General features: G+C 35.2%; 1 protein-coding gene across 17 annotated transcripts in view; it reads right to left on the bottom strand.

Annotated features, from left to right (window-relative positions):
* VPS13B (vacuolar protein sorting 13 homolog B) overlaps positions 1-19,803 on the bottom strand; it is an 897,698-nt gene that overhangs the window by 498,171 nt on the left and 379,724 nt on the right. For 14 of the 17 annotated variants that reach the window (XM_063642860.1, XM_055286878.2, XM_063642862.1 and 11 more), the window contains exons 20-21: positions 17,909-18,018; positions 10,514-10,661 (exon numbers count right to left, since the gene is read on the bottom strand). In XM_063642860.1, the coding sequence (XP_063498930.1) occupies positions 10,514-10,661; positions 17,909-18,018 (258 nt within the window). The remainder of the gene's footprint in view (positions 1-10,513; positions 10,662-17,908; positions 18,019-19,803) is intronic. The other 3 variants (XM_063642866.1, XM_063642864.1, XM_063642858.1) reach the window with 1 other exon arrangement.

Below are 19,803 nucleotides of genomic sequence, written 5' to 3'. Positions count from 1 at the left end.
ATACCTTCATAATCAATTTACCATCTTCCTATCAAAACAGTAATGTATTTTAAACCTGCTGTGACCAATTGTAAAATAAAAAATTAGTATGTACAAACTGGAATAGCTGGAGTTAACCTCATGAGCCATGTTTCTGCTATTCTTGCATTTTTTCTGGCATTATATCTCATGCCCCAGAACACAGGGGTGAATACATGACCCAACCTGGGCTGCCACTGGGCCAATCATAGTACCTAACCTTCCTGACCATAGTGACTGTGCAAGATGTTGGCACATGATTTAAGACAGTCAAGCAAAATCCTCTTCAATTGCTTTTTTTTTTTTGAGACAGAGTCTTGCTCTGTCACCCAGGCTGGAGTGCAGTGACACAATCTCAGCTCACTACAACCTCTGCCTCCCGGGTTCGAGCGATTCTCCTGCCTCAGCCTCCTGATTAGCTGGGACTACAGGCATGTGCCACAACACCTGGCTAATTTTTGTATTTTTAGTAGAGATGGGGTTTCACCATGTTGGCCAGGCTGGTCTCAAACTCCTGGCCTCAGGTGATCTGCCCACCTCGACCTCCCAAAGTGCTTCAATTACATTTTCAATAGGCACTGGATAAGACCTGTTTTTCTTTGATCATAGAGAATTAAGTATGTGAGTTCAGAGGTACCCCAGCCATGTACAAAACTGTTAAGAAATCTGTGTTCAGTAAGAGAAAGTTAAACCAACATGAAAAGATGGCATCATGATAATGTGGAATCTCTGGTTCTAAGTCACTCTAAAGAAAAGATCCATCTTTGCCTTTACCATTTTGGTTATGGGATTCAATAAATAGTCTCTCACGACCGGTTTTTAAACTGAAAATCATTTGAATATAGTTTCTGTCTCTTGCAATTGAAGAGTCCTTTCTAATTTAATTTAGGAATGTTTATTCGCTAGTAAAGAAATCACCTATTAGTTTGGGGAATGCCAGGCAATTGGTTAGTAGTTGTATGTGCCCTGCCCTAGCAACATCATTACATAGACTGCATAGATCCCACAATGCTTTAAGTATATCATGAGGCTTATTTCCCTCCTTTCTCAGGCTTACTTCTTCAAGAGCTGTTCAACTTCACTGCCTTCCTAACTCACCTGACACTCAGTCCTTCTATTAGTATATTCACTGGTCATTATCCCACTGATTCTCTGCCTAAGCCAGCAGATTTGAAGATGCTATTGATTTTTTTTTTTTTTTTTTTTACTCCTCTGATCAGGAGTAAAGACTTCTTTCACTATCTCAGCCAATACCTTTCTTAGTTTAAATTGGCTCCTTGGGACCTGCAGGACAGTGCTCTGGTGGCCTTGGACCACCCAGTTCTCCTCCTTTTTTCACTTGTAGTTCTTAAGAATAATTGTACAACGCAACATCTTAAGATAGGAAGGGACTGACCAAAACAGCTCAAGTTCTGTTCCAGTCCTGACTAGAAACAGTACACTGTGATGCTTTAGCCAGCAAGTTACATCACCATGGAATATAAAACCCAGAGAGGGATGTCTTCCAGGGACCCTCAGGTGTAGTGCAAGTGCGGCATGCACAGATGAGACACCATTTAACCTGAGCACCTTTCTGGAGTCTCGGGGACATGAAGGGGACAAATCACACCGAATCCTAGGCTTCTATTGTCCCTTGATGCCTATCTGTGAGTATAGTCATAAATCTGCTTCATGTAGCTCACTGCATGTGAGTGTGTTCTGTCTTACTGGACAAGTTGGTAACCACTGCACAGTGAATCTGCGCCATAGGATAATCATATCTGAACCTTACATGAGAGGCTTTCTCTAGGTAATGCTAAACTTTCAGATAATAACATTCCAACACAACAGTATTCTCCAAAAAATGTGGTGCACAAAGCTATAAGAACACCCATAGGGTGTTCCTGGCCTGAGTCCAGGGTTCGAGACTAGCCTGGCCAACATGAGAATATCTACTTATACTAACTTTCATCTAAAAATGAGAAACACATTTATTTACTTATTTATTTATTTAGAGATGGAGTCTCGCTCTGTAGCCCAGGTTGGAGTGCAGTGGCACGATCTCGGCTCACTGCAACCTCCACCTCCCGGGTTCAAGCAATTCTCCTGCCTTAGCCTCCCGAGTAGCTGGGACTGCAGGCACGTGTCACTACGCCCAGCTAATTTTTGTGTTTTTAGTAGAGATGGGGTTTCACCATGTTGGCCAGGCTGGTCTCAAACTCTTGACCTCAAGTGATCCACCCACCTTGGCCTCCCAAAGTGCTGGGATCACAGGTGTGAGCCACTGTGCCCAGCCATAGTTCATTAATATTTAATACAGTAGACTATCATTGGAGTCCTTCCTCATGTCAGAAGGCCACAGATAACACTATGTTAAGTATACAAAGGAACAGGAACACTCAACAACAAGAAAGAATTGCCAAGGGCTCTTCAATCCTTCATTTGTTTTCAGTTAATTATGGCATATTACAATTCACCATGCACAGTTAATCAGGTTTAAAAATTTTATTATTTTAACTAAATTAATACTCATAATCTGTATATACACTTTAAAAATATTCCTGTAAAACACACTCAAAAATATAGATTAAAGACAAAACTAATTTATTTGAATAAAAAAGGCAATACTATCCCATTAAATTGAAATAACTCATTTTACAAGGAAGATGAAAATTTACTAGCCTTATGTCAGCAAACCTTTGCAAAACACATGGGACTGAAAAATAAGTATTGAGTACAGTCAATGATGCCCTTTTCATCTCTTCAATATGATGTATCTCAGTGAGGCAGCTTTCCAATTATGTCAGCCATTAAAACCAATAATTGGAATAAACTTAATTAAAAATTAAACTTATAAGTTGTTATAACAAAGTATTAAACAAATATTTAAAAAGTAATACCATACAGGCCGGGTGCAATGGCTAACACCTGTAATACAAGCACTTTGGGAGGCCAAGACGGACAGATCACTTGAGGTCAGGAGTTTGAGACCAGCCTGGCCAACATGGTGAAACCCTGTCTCTACTAAAAAACACAAAAAGTGGCCAGGTGTGATGGTGGGCACCTGTAATCCCAGCTACTTGGGAGTCTGAGGCAGGAGGATTGCTTGAACTCAGGAGGCGGAGGTTGTAATGAGCTGAGATTGCACACCGCACTCCAGCCTGGGTGACAGAGCGAGACTCCGCCACAAAAAACAAAAAAAAAGTAATACCATGCAATATTATAACCACTGAAACATTACTGATGTATTAAAATTCTATCTGAATAGTACAATTTAAATAATAATAAAATTAAAATAACCTTACACGCTTTATTACATTAAATAGTGATACATATATTTAATGTATAAATCAATAACTACTATGGATGCTTGCTCAAAAAATTACTGATAGGAGTGCACTAAGAAAGACAATTGAAGACTACTATTTTAAGGTTAACTATTTTTAAATAGTTTATGTTTTCTGTATTTGTCCTAATTTATTCCTTCTTAGTATTCAGTAATGCTTTTAACGAAATGTTAGCCTGTCTCAGCTGTGCTGAAGGAAATCAAGAAACCATGTTTTGGGGTGGGGATGGGGGTTCTTGTTTCCCCTTCCCTCTTTTTGTTGTTTTGTTCCAAGTTTGGGCCAGCATGTTCAAAAGGGGATGTGAGTGAGGTAGTGCTAACAGTAATGGAAGTCAAATAACTCCAATAGGGTATAGAAGTAGAAGCAGTTTTTCAACATTAATTTACCTTCTAAAGCTTTCTCTTCTGAGAAAATTTAATGAAGTCTATGCTCTACCTTCAAAGTAAAAATAGAAAGCAAAACTTGAACACATTAGAAGAAACCATATACAAATAAATCTGCTTTACAATCCTAGAGAAATAAAAAGTGAGCCAAAGAGGTAAGGACCAATAATTTTTAAAAAACTAAATATGGAATAATTGCTACTCTCTCAAGAAAAGGATCCAACAAGATAGGACATTATATGTATGTTAAATAAAGTGTAGTACATTTAAAAATAAAAATAAATAAACCCAGTCTGCTTAACAAACTGAACACTTTGTTGGAATTAATCATCAAATACCAATGATAAAATACTCCACAGGGCACACATGGAGACATACTAAATAAAGTGTAATTACATCTCTTTATGAGCTAATGATTCATTTCAGGAATTTTCATATGAACACTAGCAATGCAAGAAATTCAAATATGTGGTAAATGTCAACTAAGTAATGCATTTGATAGATATGGCTATAAAAGATTGTCATCAGATGACTGAGGGATGCTTCATGTTTATGAAAATGATAGCTATCATCAGAGATACTTCATATTTATCATCTTCATAAACTATTACTTTCATAAAACATGAAACATTAAAAAAATCAAAGAGTTAAGGAAATTAAGTCTATGGCTACAATCATCTACAATATGGGTAACATATCAAATCACCATCCAGCATCTGTTGAAGTTCTTTAGAAAATTAATCTTAGAAACATTGTCTAATTATAAATTATGCTGATTGCCTAGAATAGTGCAGAAACAACTTATGAAATAATTTTAACTTTGTGTATCATTTTAAGCTCTGCAGACTGCTAATACTTATTTCCCTTGAATTTTGATTTAGAAATAAAAATAATTTTTCTTACAATGTACAAAACAACTTAGTAAACATATATTTTCATTAAATTCTCTGATGACTTTCTGAATTATATTTTCCAGTTATTTTACTTTAGATGTACTTCATAGACTTTATTTTCAACCTTTTTCTGTTCCAAAATAGTAAAATTTTTTAAAACCGTCTTTTATCCCTGATAAAATCAATTGAATATTATATAATAGTGTCTACCTTCATGCTTTAATATTTTCAAATGACATTTATAAAAAAAAATAAAATTTTAGGGCCCTCTAACCATCTGAATGAGCCCCTCTTCTCAGCCAGGGCATTCCAAAGTTAACCTGAAAAACTGGTTCCCTGTATGAGAAAAATAGGAGACTTGTCTTGAGAAAATTATACATTTTTTGATCTCTTAGATTCTCTAAAACAGTGCAAGAAAAAAAAAAAACAATACTTGTTCCATATAAATACTTGTTTGTGGAAAGAAAAATAACTAAATGAATATACAATGATACATAGTCTTAACTTCTTACCTCTGTCTTAAAGAAGAAATGATTTTTCCTGATCGTTAAGTCTCACATCTGTGCATGGGTTTTATATTTTGCCTACCTGTGATCTCACTGTATAAATTATCCTCAGCTTTTGTGGTATCTCCAATTTTGTCTCCTTGTCTCTTTACATCTCTATTGCTATACACATACCCCAAATGACCATATAGTCAAATTTCTTGAATGACTGGTGTACATAGGTTGTCCCTCCTTCTTCAATTCACATCCATTCCTTAACAACTAAAGGTCCTCTGGCCAACTGACTACAGACTAACAGCTTATTTTTCAGCCTCATTGTTCTTGATGAGGCTACAGCATATCATGCACCTTCTTCTTGAAACTCTTTAGAATTGTGTCACACATAAACATGTAGCTTTGTTGCCTACTTCTCATAATGACGCTTCTGAACTCCCTCCATTGGCTCCTTCTCCTTACTCTTCCATTAAAGAGTTCCTTTGAACGTAATTTTGCACTCTTGGCTGGCTATATATTAAGTATTAGAGTGAAATAGTAGATGACAAAATTTGCATTTGCAGGACTGCCTATGCCATGAAAGAAAGAAAGCAGGAAATATTCAGCGTGAAAGAAAGAAATAATCGCTAAGTGCCTATACTCTGGCAATTTCAATTTTTAAAAAGTCTCATTAAATATCTTTTTAACCTTGGATAAGTTGCTTGATCTCTTCCTATAGTCTGGCAATTTCAATTTTTAAAAAGTCTCAATAAATATCTTTTTAATCTTGGATAAGTTGCTTGATCTTTTTGTGACTCAGTCTTAACCGTAAAATGAAAGGGTTACAGTATATCATTTATTCCTAGATATATATATGTATATATATATAGATATAGATACATAGATAACTCCAAATCATTTATCCACAGATATCTACATGGCTCACTCCCTCGCCTGATTCAAGTATCTGGTCAAATGTGAACTTTCAGTGAGCCCTACCCTCACAACCATAATTAATTATCATCCCACAGATCGATAAGGCTCTGTACATTTATTTTCCTTTATTCTCTTTGTGCTTCATTTTGACATGTTTCCATCACTATGTCTTCAAGTTAATTAATTTCTTTTTCTTGCAATATCTACTACTGTACATCTAATTCCACTAATTTTTTTTATTTCAGATATTTTATTTTTCATCTGTAGAATTGAGTTTGGTTCTTTATATATTTTCCATTTCTCTCCTCAATGTGTCCAACTTCTTGTAAATACCTGAACATAGTTATGACACCTGTTTTAACAGATAGGTATTTAATATACCTGCTAATTCTATCATCTGTGTCATTTCTCAGCCTATTTCTATTGGCTAGTTTCTCTCCTGTTTGTAGTTCTCGCTCCTTTGCACCTCTAGTAATTTTTTATTGAATGTTTGGCACTGTTATATTTAAGTTGTTGTATGTCTCCATCTTACTGTATTCCTTTTAATGATGTTGGGCTACAACAGTATTGTATTCCTTTTAACAGTAACAGTTACTCACTATTTTGTTTCCTTCAGAGGCTGATTTACAAGCTTGTTTAAGGTGAGTCTAGGGTAGCCTTTACTCTATAGATAGTTTAGCCCCACTACTGAGGCCTAGCCCTTCTGGTCTCTACTGAATGTCCTAAATAACCAATGAGAATTGTATATGATGGACAGTAGGAAATTCAATGCCTTCTGCCTTGTGTAAGGGTGAGAATCATTAATATCATAGCTCCGAGGTTATTCTTTGCCAAACCCTGTGAGGTCTCATCGCCATGCATTCATGTCTTGCTATTCAGCAAACTCTCAAGAACTCTATTGTTGCTCCCAGGGGCTCTTTCTCTGTATAGCTTTCTCCATCTCTGGAATTTTATTCCATAATTTCTAGTCATCTCTGCCTCCCTAAACTTCACTTCCTGTCTCTATAACTCAGAAAGACTGCTGAGCTCAGTTTGAGATGTCCTATTCTGCCCTGTATTATGAAACGTGCCTTGAGGCAGAAAGCTAGGGAAATCCTAGGGCTCACCTTTGTTTCCTTTCTATGAGGAATCACAATCCTGCACTGCCTATTGTCCAATGTCCAGAAACTGGGTAATTTTTCCCCATATATTTTATCCAGTTTGTTAGTTGTTTATAGTAGGAATATAAATCTAAACCCTGTTACTCTATCATGGCCAGAAGCTAAAGTTCTATACTTTGAATTTTTAGTATTATCTACCAAATCTACATCATTATCACGTCTTCATTTATCTTAGCAATAGTCAAGGTGTCTTAAATTTAAAAGGCTTCTATTACTTTAACTCTGTATTATGTTGACGTGAGAAGTAATATATAAACATGTAAGATAAAATGGTTTATATCTGTTAAGTATCATTTATGGAGTATTCTGCTTGTTAAATTTTCATCTCCATCACAGACATTTTCATCAAGAATTCCAAATTAAGGTTTATAACATTTCAAAACCTAAGGTAAACAAATGGCATAGCTTTTAGGGGTTTCGTTGTTTTGAAGGATATACAGATTCTCTGGAAGATTATTTAGAATTCTGTGATAATAGATTATCTTCATGTGGAGCAGCAAGTTTTTATTCTGGCTCAGTCTGCCCTACGTGACTATATCATTGAAATAGTGGCATTCTGCTGTTAACACATTCCGAGCTATCAAGCACAGGTCCCCCTGTAGCCAGCCACTTAACATTGGCTGAGTTTGGAAGAGGAAAAGGTCTGCTTCTAACTGAATAATTAAAAAGCAAAATCAAACCCAGTGCAGTATCAGCAGGTCTTGGTATTCATGTGTCAAAACCACCATATATAACTTGTTGGGGATGAACTTAAAATCAACATTGGACCATAGGCTGTGATGATATAAATTTAGAAAATAATTTTAATAAGAACTCAGAAATAAAATTAACATTAACATTTCTCCACTGTAACATGTAGTTAAAAAATCAAATGTGTATTTTACAACAATGTGATTATACCTAATGCTACTGATTTATACCTAATGCTACTGAAAATGGCTAAGATGGTTAAAAAACAAACAAAAACCAACAACCAAAAAAGGTAGGCAGATGTGCAAAAGACTGTGAATACCTTAACAAACTCATTACAATTTATGATGCAATATAAATAATAATTAAAACAGTGATTGATAACTACATTTAGATGTATGTACACACTCTAAAAAATCATAAAATATATTTTTAATCTAAAAAAGACTGTATCCTTTAATTAAAAATAAAACGAAGTGTTAAAACATAATTCTAAGTAAAGAAAATGTTTAGCACAGAGTATTATCAAGAAAAGAGAGAGTACCACTGCCAAGTTCCCCAGAGAATTAAAAATAGTGGGCACCCAAGGGGGAAGAAATAGAATTCATAAACAATAAATGTTATATTCAAGGCCTTTTACCTTTGGTGACTGCTCACAGTCACCAAACAGGGCAATCACAAGCATTAGTTGGTTGCCTATTAATTTTTATGCAAGCTTGAGTAAGAATATACATTTGGTGAAATAATAATGTCCTTATCTATAAGAAGAATACCTATAGGATATCTGATGGTTCTAAAGGTGGGGGAACACCAAAGACATAAAATGCAATTATCTTTAATTCTAAAGAAAAGAACCATAGTTCATACTAATAATTTAAAATTAAAAAAAGTGTTGTTTATGTTTTCATATTTTATAAAGTAATTAATGATGAGAAATTATGATTTCAGCTTTTATTTATTTTCCCTAACAATTATTGATTTCTTATAAAAACATAAAGTATAATAAAGAAGGCAAAATAATTATCAGATCAACTGATATCATTTATGAATTGATATGTGATTGGTATGAGTTTACATATAAACTTTTCCATGCACATACAGATGCATTTCAAAATCTGTGATCGCATAGTCTAAACAGTTCTATACCATCTATTTTCATTTACATTATAAGCATTTTCTGTCACCGTTAATTATCCTTAACCATTATTTTAAATATGTGGTTTATATGCATGTAAGGTAATTCTTACCATTTATTTTCACTAATGGACATTTATTTTCTTAACTAAAAGGTGATGTTTATAAACCTTTAGGTAAATTAACAGCTCAATTATAAACCTTTATGTAAACCCTAAACTCTAACTATTAAACTTAACTTGACATTTAAAGGAAAGAATATTGAATTTTATAATCAAAACTCAACACAAATTATATAATCTTTTTGTGATACAAAATGTGGCACAGGCATTTTTGTCAACTGATAAAATCTCAACAAAGTAAAAGGCTTGTGGCTATGGACAGGTGGAAGTCTAATGATTCCACAAAATAAACATAATTAATGTCATATTTTAGGAAAAATCATAGAGCACAAAATAATAATACTTATGTATAAAATACCACAAAAAAATTTATTTTAGCATTTTGGTTGTTAAATATGACTTAAATGCTACAATAGCTAATTTGAATTTCCTTGCATATATGATTATATTTTAAATTCTTTAAGGGTAGGGATCTTCTTAATATTTCTGCCCTCAATTTCACTTAGAACAGAGTCTTGCCCATAACAGACTTGATAGATGGTTCTGATTTACTGAAACTATAAAATCTTTATCAATGTGGTTGGGAATATCTGCGTTATAAGAAATAAAGCTGAAGAAAAGATATAAAATTACCCAAAGAAAAGTGGCCAATCATCACAAAAATTAGAGGTTAAGGAGAAAAAACAAATCACAAAATGAAATAATAAAGTTCTTTTTTTAATTATATATTGATGAATTATATATGTAAAATTCTTTTTATTACACAAAAGGAAATAAATTATTTTATAGAAGGATAGCTATACTTTATATTTGCATAGAAGATCTAGCAGAGAATATGAGAGAAAGGGGAGGAAAGATGATTAAGGTGTATTGTCATTTTCAAGAATTCACTTAAAGAAGGAACATACTATTGAGAGACAATTCTCTATGGGTCTCTTAAATAGAGGTAGAGATTGTTATTGTTCCCTACTGTGTTTTTAAGGATATTTGTAGAGCGAACAGTCTCAGAAGACAGAAATACGATCCTGCTTCTGTGCAAAGGGCAAGTGTGCTCACACCCTCGCAAAGGAGACACAGCGCCTCCCTCTGGAGAGTAGGGCAGGCATGCTTTCTATCCATTATAAAAGGTTCAGGTTCCCTAAATTCAGAATTCCTGGCCCTCTTCATGCCATCTTATGGAAACTAGGCTCAGGGCACTAACACAAGAAAATGCTAATACTGTGATTATTGCTAATGTTGTGGATAATAAAGTTCTTTGCCTCCACTCGATGAGTTTCATGTCTTTGGCCAGCATCCATGAAACTGTGGATGATAACTTGCTAGCTTAGAAGTAGAGTAAAATCATAGTCCCTTTACAGTACTTGACACATACCTGTTACCGTTTTTGTTTTTATAGGGCTGCTGGCATATTCAGAGGCCTGATATGATTGCTGCTTTGTCAAGGGTGCACTTCCAATAGACACCTCATCCTCCTTCCTTCTACAAACTGGCATAACAAGAGGAACAGCTACCACAGACTGCTGGAAAGAGCCAAAATGAAAAACTTTTTAGTTTTTAGTTTTTCACTATTTCTTAAGCAGAAAAGGTTAAACATGGCAATACTGAGGACAGTCCTTCACAAGTTGGGGCTGAGACTTCATTATTGTAAATCAATCAATCTCTCCCTCCCTCATCTGTCCCCGCACTCCCCTTCTCTCTCTCTCTCTCTCACACACACACACACACACAGACACACACACACACATGCACACACAGAGTAATGCTTATCCACTTAAATTTTAAATTAAAATTCTGAGTGAAAACCAAAGACCCTGTAAGTACCCAGAAAACGTTTTAGTAAGAAGTATTAAAATAATATGGAAAGAGCAAGTTAAAATTAAAATTCACTTTGAAAATTATGTTTTCAAAAAATCCTTATAAAGTTATCCTTATAAAATAGATCCTTATAAAAAATCCTTATGTTTTTAGAAACATACTTTCACAAACTGATTATGTACATGTTAATATGGATAGTCCAACTTTTTTGAAGAATACTGAAAATCTCTATATTTTGTCTGACAAAAGATATCCATAGCATATTCAGAAAGCACAGAAAATACCTAGTTAGAGAAAGCTGGAAAATATTATGATCCTCTATTGAATGCATGAGGGCTGAGCTGGACAATAAAGCAGCTGTTTCATCTTTATTCACTGAAATAAAGTCTGATGTTACTGCTGATGATGCCCAATACAATTTTGTCATATTATTGGCAAAAAAAGTTTTAAGTTTGCCATAGGATCAAAGATCAATGTTGAAGTGGGTGGAAAACAATCATCAAATGTTGGGTTTTAGCCACAGTTTGAGAAGGAAATTGTAGCTTTGGAAACAACAGATGATAACTGTAACACAGCTGTATCAGATGGTGAATCTGGCGATGGTTGGTCAGGCTGCAGTGTAGTCTAAGGTTATCTTCAGTACCACAACCAAAGTTTTATAGATCCAAACTTAAGCCTCACCCAACTTAAAATACTCAATATAATTTACATTATAAAAAAGTATTTCAATGAAAACATGTTTATTATATAACTATGTAATAAAATCAATCATGTTCTGAAACATGGAAAAGGGCATATTATTTTACAAGTTGCTAGTCACGCTGAGTAAAAAAAAAAAGGAAAAGAAATTAGAGGCTGGGCACAGTGGCTCACGCCTGTAATCCCAGCACTTGGGAGGCCGAGGCGGGCAGATCACGAGGTCAGGAGATCGAGATCATACTGGCTAACATGGTGAAACGCCGTCTGTACAAAAATACAAAAACAAAAAATTAGCCAGGCATGGTGGCGGGCACCTGTAGTCCCAGCTACTCAGGAGGCTGAGGCAGGATAATGGCTTGAACCCGGGAGGCAGAGCTTGCAGTGAGCCAAGATCGCTCCACTGCACTACAGCCTGGGCAACAGAGTGAGACTCCATCTCAAAAAAAAAAAAAAAAAAAATTCGAAAATGAGAAAAGATTAAATAAATTATCGAAAGCATCACAACATAGAGTGCCTGCTTTTACATTTGGTATTTAGTCAAACTGATAATACACAAATCTAAATTGGAAACCATTTTTAAGACCTAGATGAGAAATGCTCCTCATATTGTTAAGTTTTGATGCATTTAAATTTCCTCATCTAAAAAATAAGGAGGGGGGTGGACTGGAAAACCTTTTTATACTCTAATATTTAGTGACTCCATAATCCCTTGAATTTCTGTCCATTTATATTCCTGGAATACAATCCAAACTCTAAAAAGTTACAACCAAGTTCAGGATTAAAATTAATATAGACTTGGCCCTTGAATAACATAAGTTTGAACCACATAAGTTCACTTACATGTGGATTTTCTTCCACCTCTGCCACTTCTGAGACAAGACGAACCCCTTGTCTTCCTCCTCCTCAGCCTACTGTCCAACACGAAGACCTTCAAGAATGATCTACTTTCGTCCTACATAGTATTTTGTCTTCCTTATGGTTTTCTTAATAACATTTTCTTTTCTCTAGTTTACTTTATTGTAAGAATACCATATATAACACATATAATATATAAAATGTGTTAATTAACTATTTATATTATCATTAAGGCCTCTGATCAACAGTAGGCTATTAAGTTTGGGGAGACTCAAAAGGTATACATGGGTTTTTGACCAAGCAGGGAGTTGGTGTCCCTAGCCCTCATGTTGTTTCTAGAGTCAACTATATAATAAGTTACTAGAGAAAATTTACATGCTATACAGTGTAAATTCAAGCACAATAGCTGAAAGATGCAACTAATGAAAGCACAAAGTTTTATAAATCCATGTAAAATTTTATAGATCCAATAAATTTTCATGGTACTGGCAATACTAAACAACAAACAAAAAATACCTTTGGGCAGCTAAAGCTCTGAGTGTATTTTTTTTTTCTTTTTGAGACAGAGTCTCACTCTGTTGCCCAGGCTGGAGTGCAGTGGTGTAATCTTGGTTCACTGCAACCTCTGCCCTCCAGGTTCAAGCAATTCTCCTGCCTCAGCCTCCCAAGTAGCTGGGATTACAGGCACCTGCCACCGCGCCCAGCTAATTTTTGTATTTTTATTAGACATAGGGTTTCACCATCTTGGCCAGGCTGATCTTGAACTCCTGACCTCATGATCCACCTGCCTCAGCTTCCCAAAGTGCTGGGATTATGGGGAGTGAGCCACTGCGCCCAGTCAACTCTGAGTGTATTTTCACACAGGCAAGAATAAAAAGGCCAAGGCCAAACAAAACCACTTTCTAACACAAGAGTAAGGCTCTTGTATGCCTTGTACATAGCTGTATAAAAAATACATATATTTGTTGAATGACTGCTAATAAAGATGCTGCATGTCAGGCATTAAGTGATACCAAATAAGGAGTAAGACCAGTGATTTCCTCCACTATTCTAGAAATATGGCTACCTTGGTCAAAAACATCAAAATAAGTAGTATTTATTTTTAATAACCTCCTATTACCCTGCTTATATTCTTTTTCCTTCTGGTACTGTAGCTCTCCTCAAATTTCAGTTGCACTCTAGTCTCAGATCTGTTCTATCTTTAACCCAAAAATGTCCCATAATCCCAAAATACCTAAAGATTTTCATAGCTGCATCCTATAAAACATAACCATCTTTCACTAATTATTAATTTAACAAATTAAAAAAATACTAGAGGGTTACAAAGAATACAGCATACCTATTATGACCAATAATTAATGGCTATTAACAGTTTATCATATTTGCTTTTTTAAAAAAAGTATTATAGATAAAACTAAAATCCCCTTCGACTGCCAACCTACTGCCCTTTCCTCCCAGAGTCAACCATTATTATGATATTAGTACAAATCCTTCAACTTAATTTTTACACCTGCATTCACTTACAGACACACATTAAAGGCAGTTTTAGAAAAATATATATAAGCACTCTCATAATGCATACATCATTGGGAAATTGCTTTTGCATCAACTATAATTTCTGAGACATCCATACTAAGGTCTATTGTATAATTTTTAATAAATGTTATATCGTGAATATTTCATACTTTATCAACCTTCTTACAAGTTTTCACTTAGATTTTCAAATTATTGCATTATTGTAAGGAATATGCAACAGCAGTCTTACACAGTATTCCTTACTTATATGAATTTCACTCTAAGAGCATACCTACATCAAGAAGTAGAAGTTTGGGGTTATAAGTTTGCTAATTTTCAATTTTATTAGATACTGACAAATTTATCAAATTTTTCCTCACAACAATAGTAATCATTCTCTACATTTTCACCAATACTGTATATCGGCATTTTTTTTCACCTAACAGATTTTAAAATTAAAGATGAGTGGTCATGACTTGATAATTATTGAACCTGGGTATGGAAACATATGGCTCAACTATGCAATTCTCTCAACTTTTCATGGTGGGGTGGGGCAGGGGGAACATTCAAGAGTAAAATAGTAGATTAAGAACATTTTTAAAAGTATATTTTTAAGTACACCAAACTGTAGTAAAATAATAACGCCATCAATTGCTGTTCAGAACGTAAACTGGGCTGGACATGGGGCTCATGCCTGTAATCTCAGCAATTTGGGAGGCTTAGGTGGGTAGATCACTTGAGCCTAGGAGTTTTAGACCAGCTGGGGCAATATAGTGAGACATCACCTCTACAAAAAAAATTTTTTTTTAATTAGCCAGGCATGGTGATGGGTGCCTGTGGTCCCTGCTACTCAGGAGGCTTAGAAAAGAGGATCACTTGAGCCCACGAAGTTAAGGCTGCAGTGACCTATGATCACAGCACTGCACTTCAGCCTGGGCAACAGGGCAAGACCCTGTGTGAAAAAAACAGAAAAACGAAAAAGAAAATGCAAATTGTATACCAATTTTAGAAGCAATTTGGTGATACAACAAAAGTCTTAAAATATGTTTCTGAAACGCAAAATACTTGCCTAGTGCTACTAATTACACTTGTAAAAATATATTCTAAGTCAATAAAGATGAATGCAAAGATTTAGCTATGGAGACATATACTCCAACATTATTTGTAACTCTGAATGAGTGGGGTTATGGTATTTGTTAGTTTACCTTTTATTTTTATTATTTTTAGAGATGGGGTCTCGCCCTTTTGCCCAGGCTGGAGTACAGTGGTGTGATCATTGTTCACTGCAGCCTCCACCTCCCAGGCACAAACAATCCTCCTGCTTTAGCCTCCAGTGTAGCTGGGACTATAGGCCTGCACCACTACGCAGAGCTAATTTTTATTTTCTGTAAAGACAGAGTCTCGCTATGTTCCCCAGGCTGGTCTTGAACTCCTGGGCTCAAGCAATTCTCCCACCTTGCCTCCCAAAGTATTGGTATTGCAAGTAGTTTAGCTTCTAAATAAGGCCATTATTTATGAATTAGAAAAATATACCTATAATTATGTGCCACATAACAATGTTTTAGTCAACAATGGACTGCATACACGATGGTGGTTCCATAAGATTATAATGGCATATTTTTACTATACCTTTTCTATGTTTAGACATACAAATACTTACCTTTGTGTTACAACTGCCTAAGGTATTCAGTACAGTAATACTCTGTACAGGTTTGTACCCTAGGAGCAATAGGCTATACCAGAGATGGGTTATAGCCCAGATGTCTAGCAGGCCATACCATCTAGGTTTGTATAAGTACTCTCTATGATGTTTGCACAACAACAAAATTGCCTAATGATGCATTTCTCAGAATGTATCCCTGTCATTAAGAGGCACGTGATTGTATATTCATTTTAAAAGTTATAATTTTTTAAAAAGTTAAAAATCAAAATATTTGAATATGCTTGGTATCAATTAAATGAATGTCTAATTTACTTAAGCTGCTAGAACACTCCACTTGACCTTCAGGGATATCTATGGTACAGTGGAAATAACTGTATTACTTAGAGAATAACCAATCAAGAATTTACAATGGAAATTTTTCCCAACTGGTTACTGCCATTAGTCTAACTTCTATATCACCCATTCTCTATATTCTGCTAGAGTAAACTTTCTAAAATCCAGCTCTGTTTATACCAATTTCCTACAGCTCCTCTTTACCCTTCAAAATGAAGTCTTAAATACCTAGGACTACAAATTCAAATTTTTTTTTCAGAAATTGGTTTCCAATTTCTCCTAGTCTCTACAAGAACACTTGACTCCATTCTGGAACCACTGAAGTCTCTTTCTTGCCATGCTTTTGCATCTTCTTTGCCTTTGCTCAAATAGTTCAGTCTAAAACAACCTTCTCTGTCTGTCTCACTCCTAGGATACTCAGCTTAGTTGTTAATTCCTCCTTTTCACACACTACCCTGGTTGTGAGAACTATTCCTCTTGTTTTCACATAATCCTGGACATACATATACATAGTTAATTACTAAAAATGGCATTACTATATCCCTTAAGATTCTCAAATGCACTAAATACTCTCAGAGGGAGGAATATTCTCACCTATGACTTTTATTTCTGTGGCCATGGTGTATAGCATACTGCCTTATATTCTGTAACTACTCATTAAAAGGAAAAATGGCAACAGGTATGGCAGAAGTTTCAAATAAAATTAGGACAAAGTGAAGAAAAACCTTTAAAAGGTGCTCCTTAGATAGTGCTTTTTTGTTAAACTTTTTAATTCTTACATAATTATAAAATTGTGTATTCTTCTCCCATCAACCAGCTTGAAGTTACTTCAGAAAAAGGATACAAAACTATTCCAAATAGGATACTGCAAAACTATACTTAAGTTGATGGGAAATTATAATTCAATAGGGCACGAATTTGGCCTCAAAAATTCTTAGTTCTGTCATTTACTTAAAGCTGTGTGACTATATGTAAATGAATCTCAATAAGCATCAGTTTCTTCATCTTTAAAATGAAAATAATAAAACTGTCGGAATTATGTTTAAGTATTCTAGAAACTATAATTGCTTACTTACTACTTTGTAATTTATACCTTTTTAAACAAACACATATTCCAACCTTTTTTGCACCAACCATCCCAATCCCAGGATTAGGTATTCGATGCACATTTGTTGAAAAAACCTAAATATGACAAGGAAATGTAGAGATAAAAATAAAAGCTGGTCAGGTGCCATGGCTCATACCTGCAATCCCAGCACTTTGGGAGGCGGAGGTGGGTGTATCACTTGAGGTCAGGAGTTCAAGACCAGCCTGGCCAACAGGAGAAACCCTTTCTCTACTAAAAATACAAAAATTAGCCAGGCATGGTGGCACATGCCTGTAATCCCAGCTACTTGGGAGGCTGAGGCATGAGAATCACATGAACTCGGGAGGTAGTCCCGAGAGAATCACATGAACCAGGGAGTGGGCCGAGATCACGCCACTGCACTTCAGCCTGGGAGGCAGAGTGAAACTGTGTCTCAAAACAAAACAAACAAACAAGCCAACATTCATTTACTGAGCAATTCTTATGTATTGCACACCATGAGAATGGACATGTAGACGCTATGAAACAATGAAGACTGGTGAAATAGGACTCCCAAACTAGTTTCTGTTTTGTAAGCCATTGTACAGAAAGCCCCTTTAATAATCAAAGAAACTTTATACTGACGTGCAATTTCTCATACAAAAATAAGGGAATGGAATTGTTTGAAAGGGGTAAAGTGGAGAGACAAAGGAAATCTAGTACACTGGTTAAAAAAGAGTCCATCAAAAGACATATATAATTCTACTAAATGAATAAGAAAAATATTTGTTAAGAGAAAAAATTATTTAAAAATCTCTTACCTGTTGCATATGTCTACTTGCTCGTTTCTGAGGCTGATAGATGAGCCACGTATATAAGATTGGGTCAATATTAACTGCTAGTCCTTGTATACTGCAAAGAAGTACAGCACCTAAAAGACAAGATTTTTAGATTGTTATATAATTCCTCATAAAAAACAATAAGCTATTTATCACTTTACACCATGTAGGATAGCTACGACCTAATAGACAAACAGTAACAAGCATTGGAAAGGATGTGGAGGAATGCAAACCCTGATACATTGCTGGTAGGAATGTAAACTGGTACACCCACTTTGGAAAATACTATGGCATAACTGGGTCATACTGTAACTATATGCCTTTTTGAGGAAATTTGGGCGCCGAAAACTTATGCCCACACAAAAACTTGTATTCAAATGCTCATATCAGCATAATTCGTAACAGCCAAAAAGTGAAATCAATATAAATTTCCATGAGTTGATGAATAAACAAAATGTGGTATTTCCACACAATGGAAAAGTATTCATCCATAAAAAGAAATGAAGTACTGATACTTGCTACAGCATTGATGAATCTCGAAAACATTATATTAAGTGAAATAAGCCTGACAAAGAAAACATATATTTTAGAATTCCACTTATATGAAATTGCCAGAAGAGGCAAAAGCATAGAGACAAAAAGTAGATTTGTGGTTACCAGGGCCTGTGTGAGGGGAGAGTAGAAATAACTGCTAAGAGCTATGTGGTTTGAGAGTGATAAAAATATTCTGAAATTAGAAAATGATTGTACAACCTGGTGAATATACTATAAACCACTGAATCACACAATATAAAATAACTGTATGGAAAGTGAATTACATCTCATTAAAAGTACATTTGTCCATAAAATATAATAATAAGCTCGACTTTTTAGGGAAAGGACAATTTTTATATTGGCCCTGAAAATGGAATACTTTAGGTAAAATATTCCTAAATAACTTTTTCATTATATTAAAAAATTGAATAGGAGTGGTGAGAGAGGGCATCCCTGTCTTCTGCCAGTTTTCAAAGGGAATGCTTCCAGTTTTTGCCCATTCAGTATGATATTGGCTGTGGGTTTGTCATAGATAGCTCTTATTATTTTGAGATATGTCCCATCAATACCTAATTTATTGAGAGTTTTTAGCATGAAGGGTTGTTGAATTTTCTCAAAGGCCTTTTCTGCATCTATTGAGATAATCATGTGGTATTTGTCTTTGGTTCTGTTTATATGCTGGATTACATTTATTGATTTGCATATGTTGAACCAGCCTTGCATCCCAGGGATGAAGCCCACTTGATCATGGTGTATAAGCTTTTTGATGTGCTGCTGGATTCGGTTTGCCAGTATTTTATTGAGGATTTTTCCATCAATGTTCATCAAGGATAGTGGTCTGAAATTCTCTTTTTTGGTTATGTCTCTGCCAGGCTTTGGTATCAGGATGATGCTGGCCTCATAAAATGTGTTAGGGAGGATTCCCTCTTTTTCTATCTACTGGAATAGTTTCAGAAGGAATGGTACCAGTTCTTCCTTATACCTCTGGTAGAATTCGGCTGTGAATCCATCAGGTCCTGGACTCTTTTTGGTTGGTAGGCTATTGATTATTGCCACAATTTCAGAGCCTGTTATTGGTCTATTCAGAGATTCAACTTCTTCCTGGTTTAGTCTTGAGAGGGTGTATTTGTTGAGGAATTTATCCATTTCTTCTAGATTTTCTAGTTTATTTGCATAGAGGTGTTTGTAGTATTCTCTGATGGTAGATTGTATTTCTGTGGGATCGGTGGTGATATCCCCTTTTTCATTTTTTATTGCATCTATTTGATTCTTCTCTCTTTTCTTCTTTATTAGTCTTGCTAGCGGTCTATCAATTTTGTTGATCTTTTCAAAAAATCAGCTCC

The sequence above is a fragment of the Symphalangus syndactylus genome, chromosome 7, assembly GCF_028878055.3.
Source record: "Symphalangus syndactylus isolate Jambi chromosome 7, NHGRI_mSymSyn1-v2.1_pri, whole genome shotgun sequence".
NCBI classification, from domain to species: domain Eukaryota; kingdom Metazoa; phylum Chordata; class Mammalia; order Primates; family Hylobatidae; genus Symphalangus; species Symphalangus syndactylus.
The sequence above is the reverse complement of the archived record's forward strand: the minus strand, read 5'-3'. Positions and strand labels throughout refer to the sequence as shown.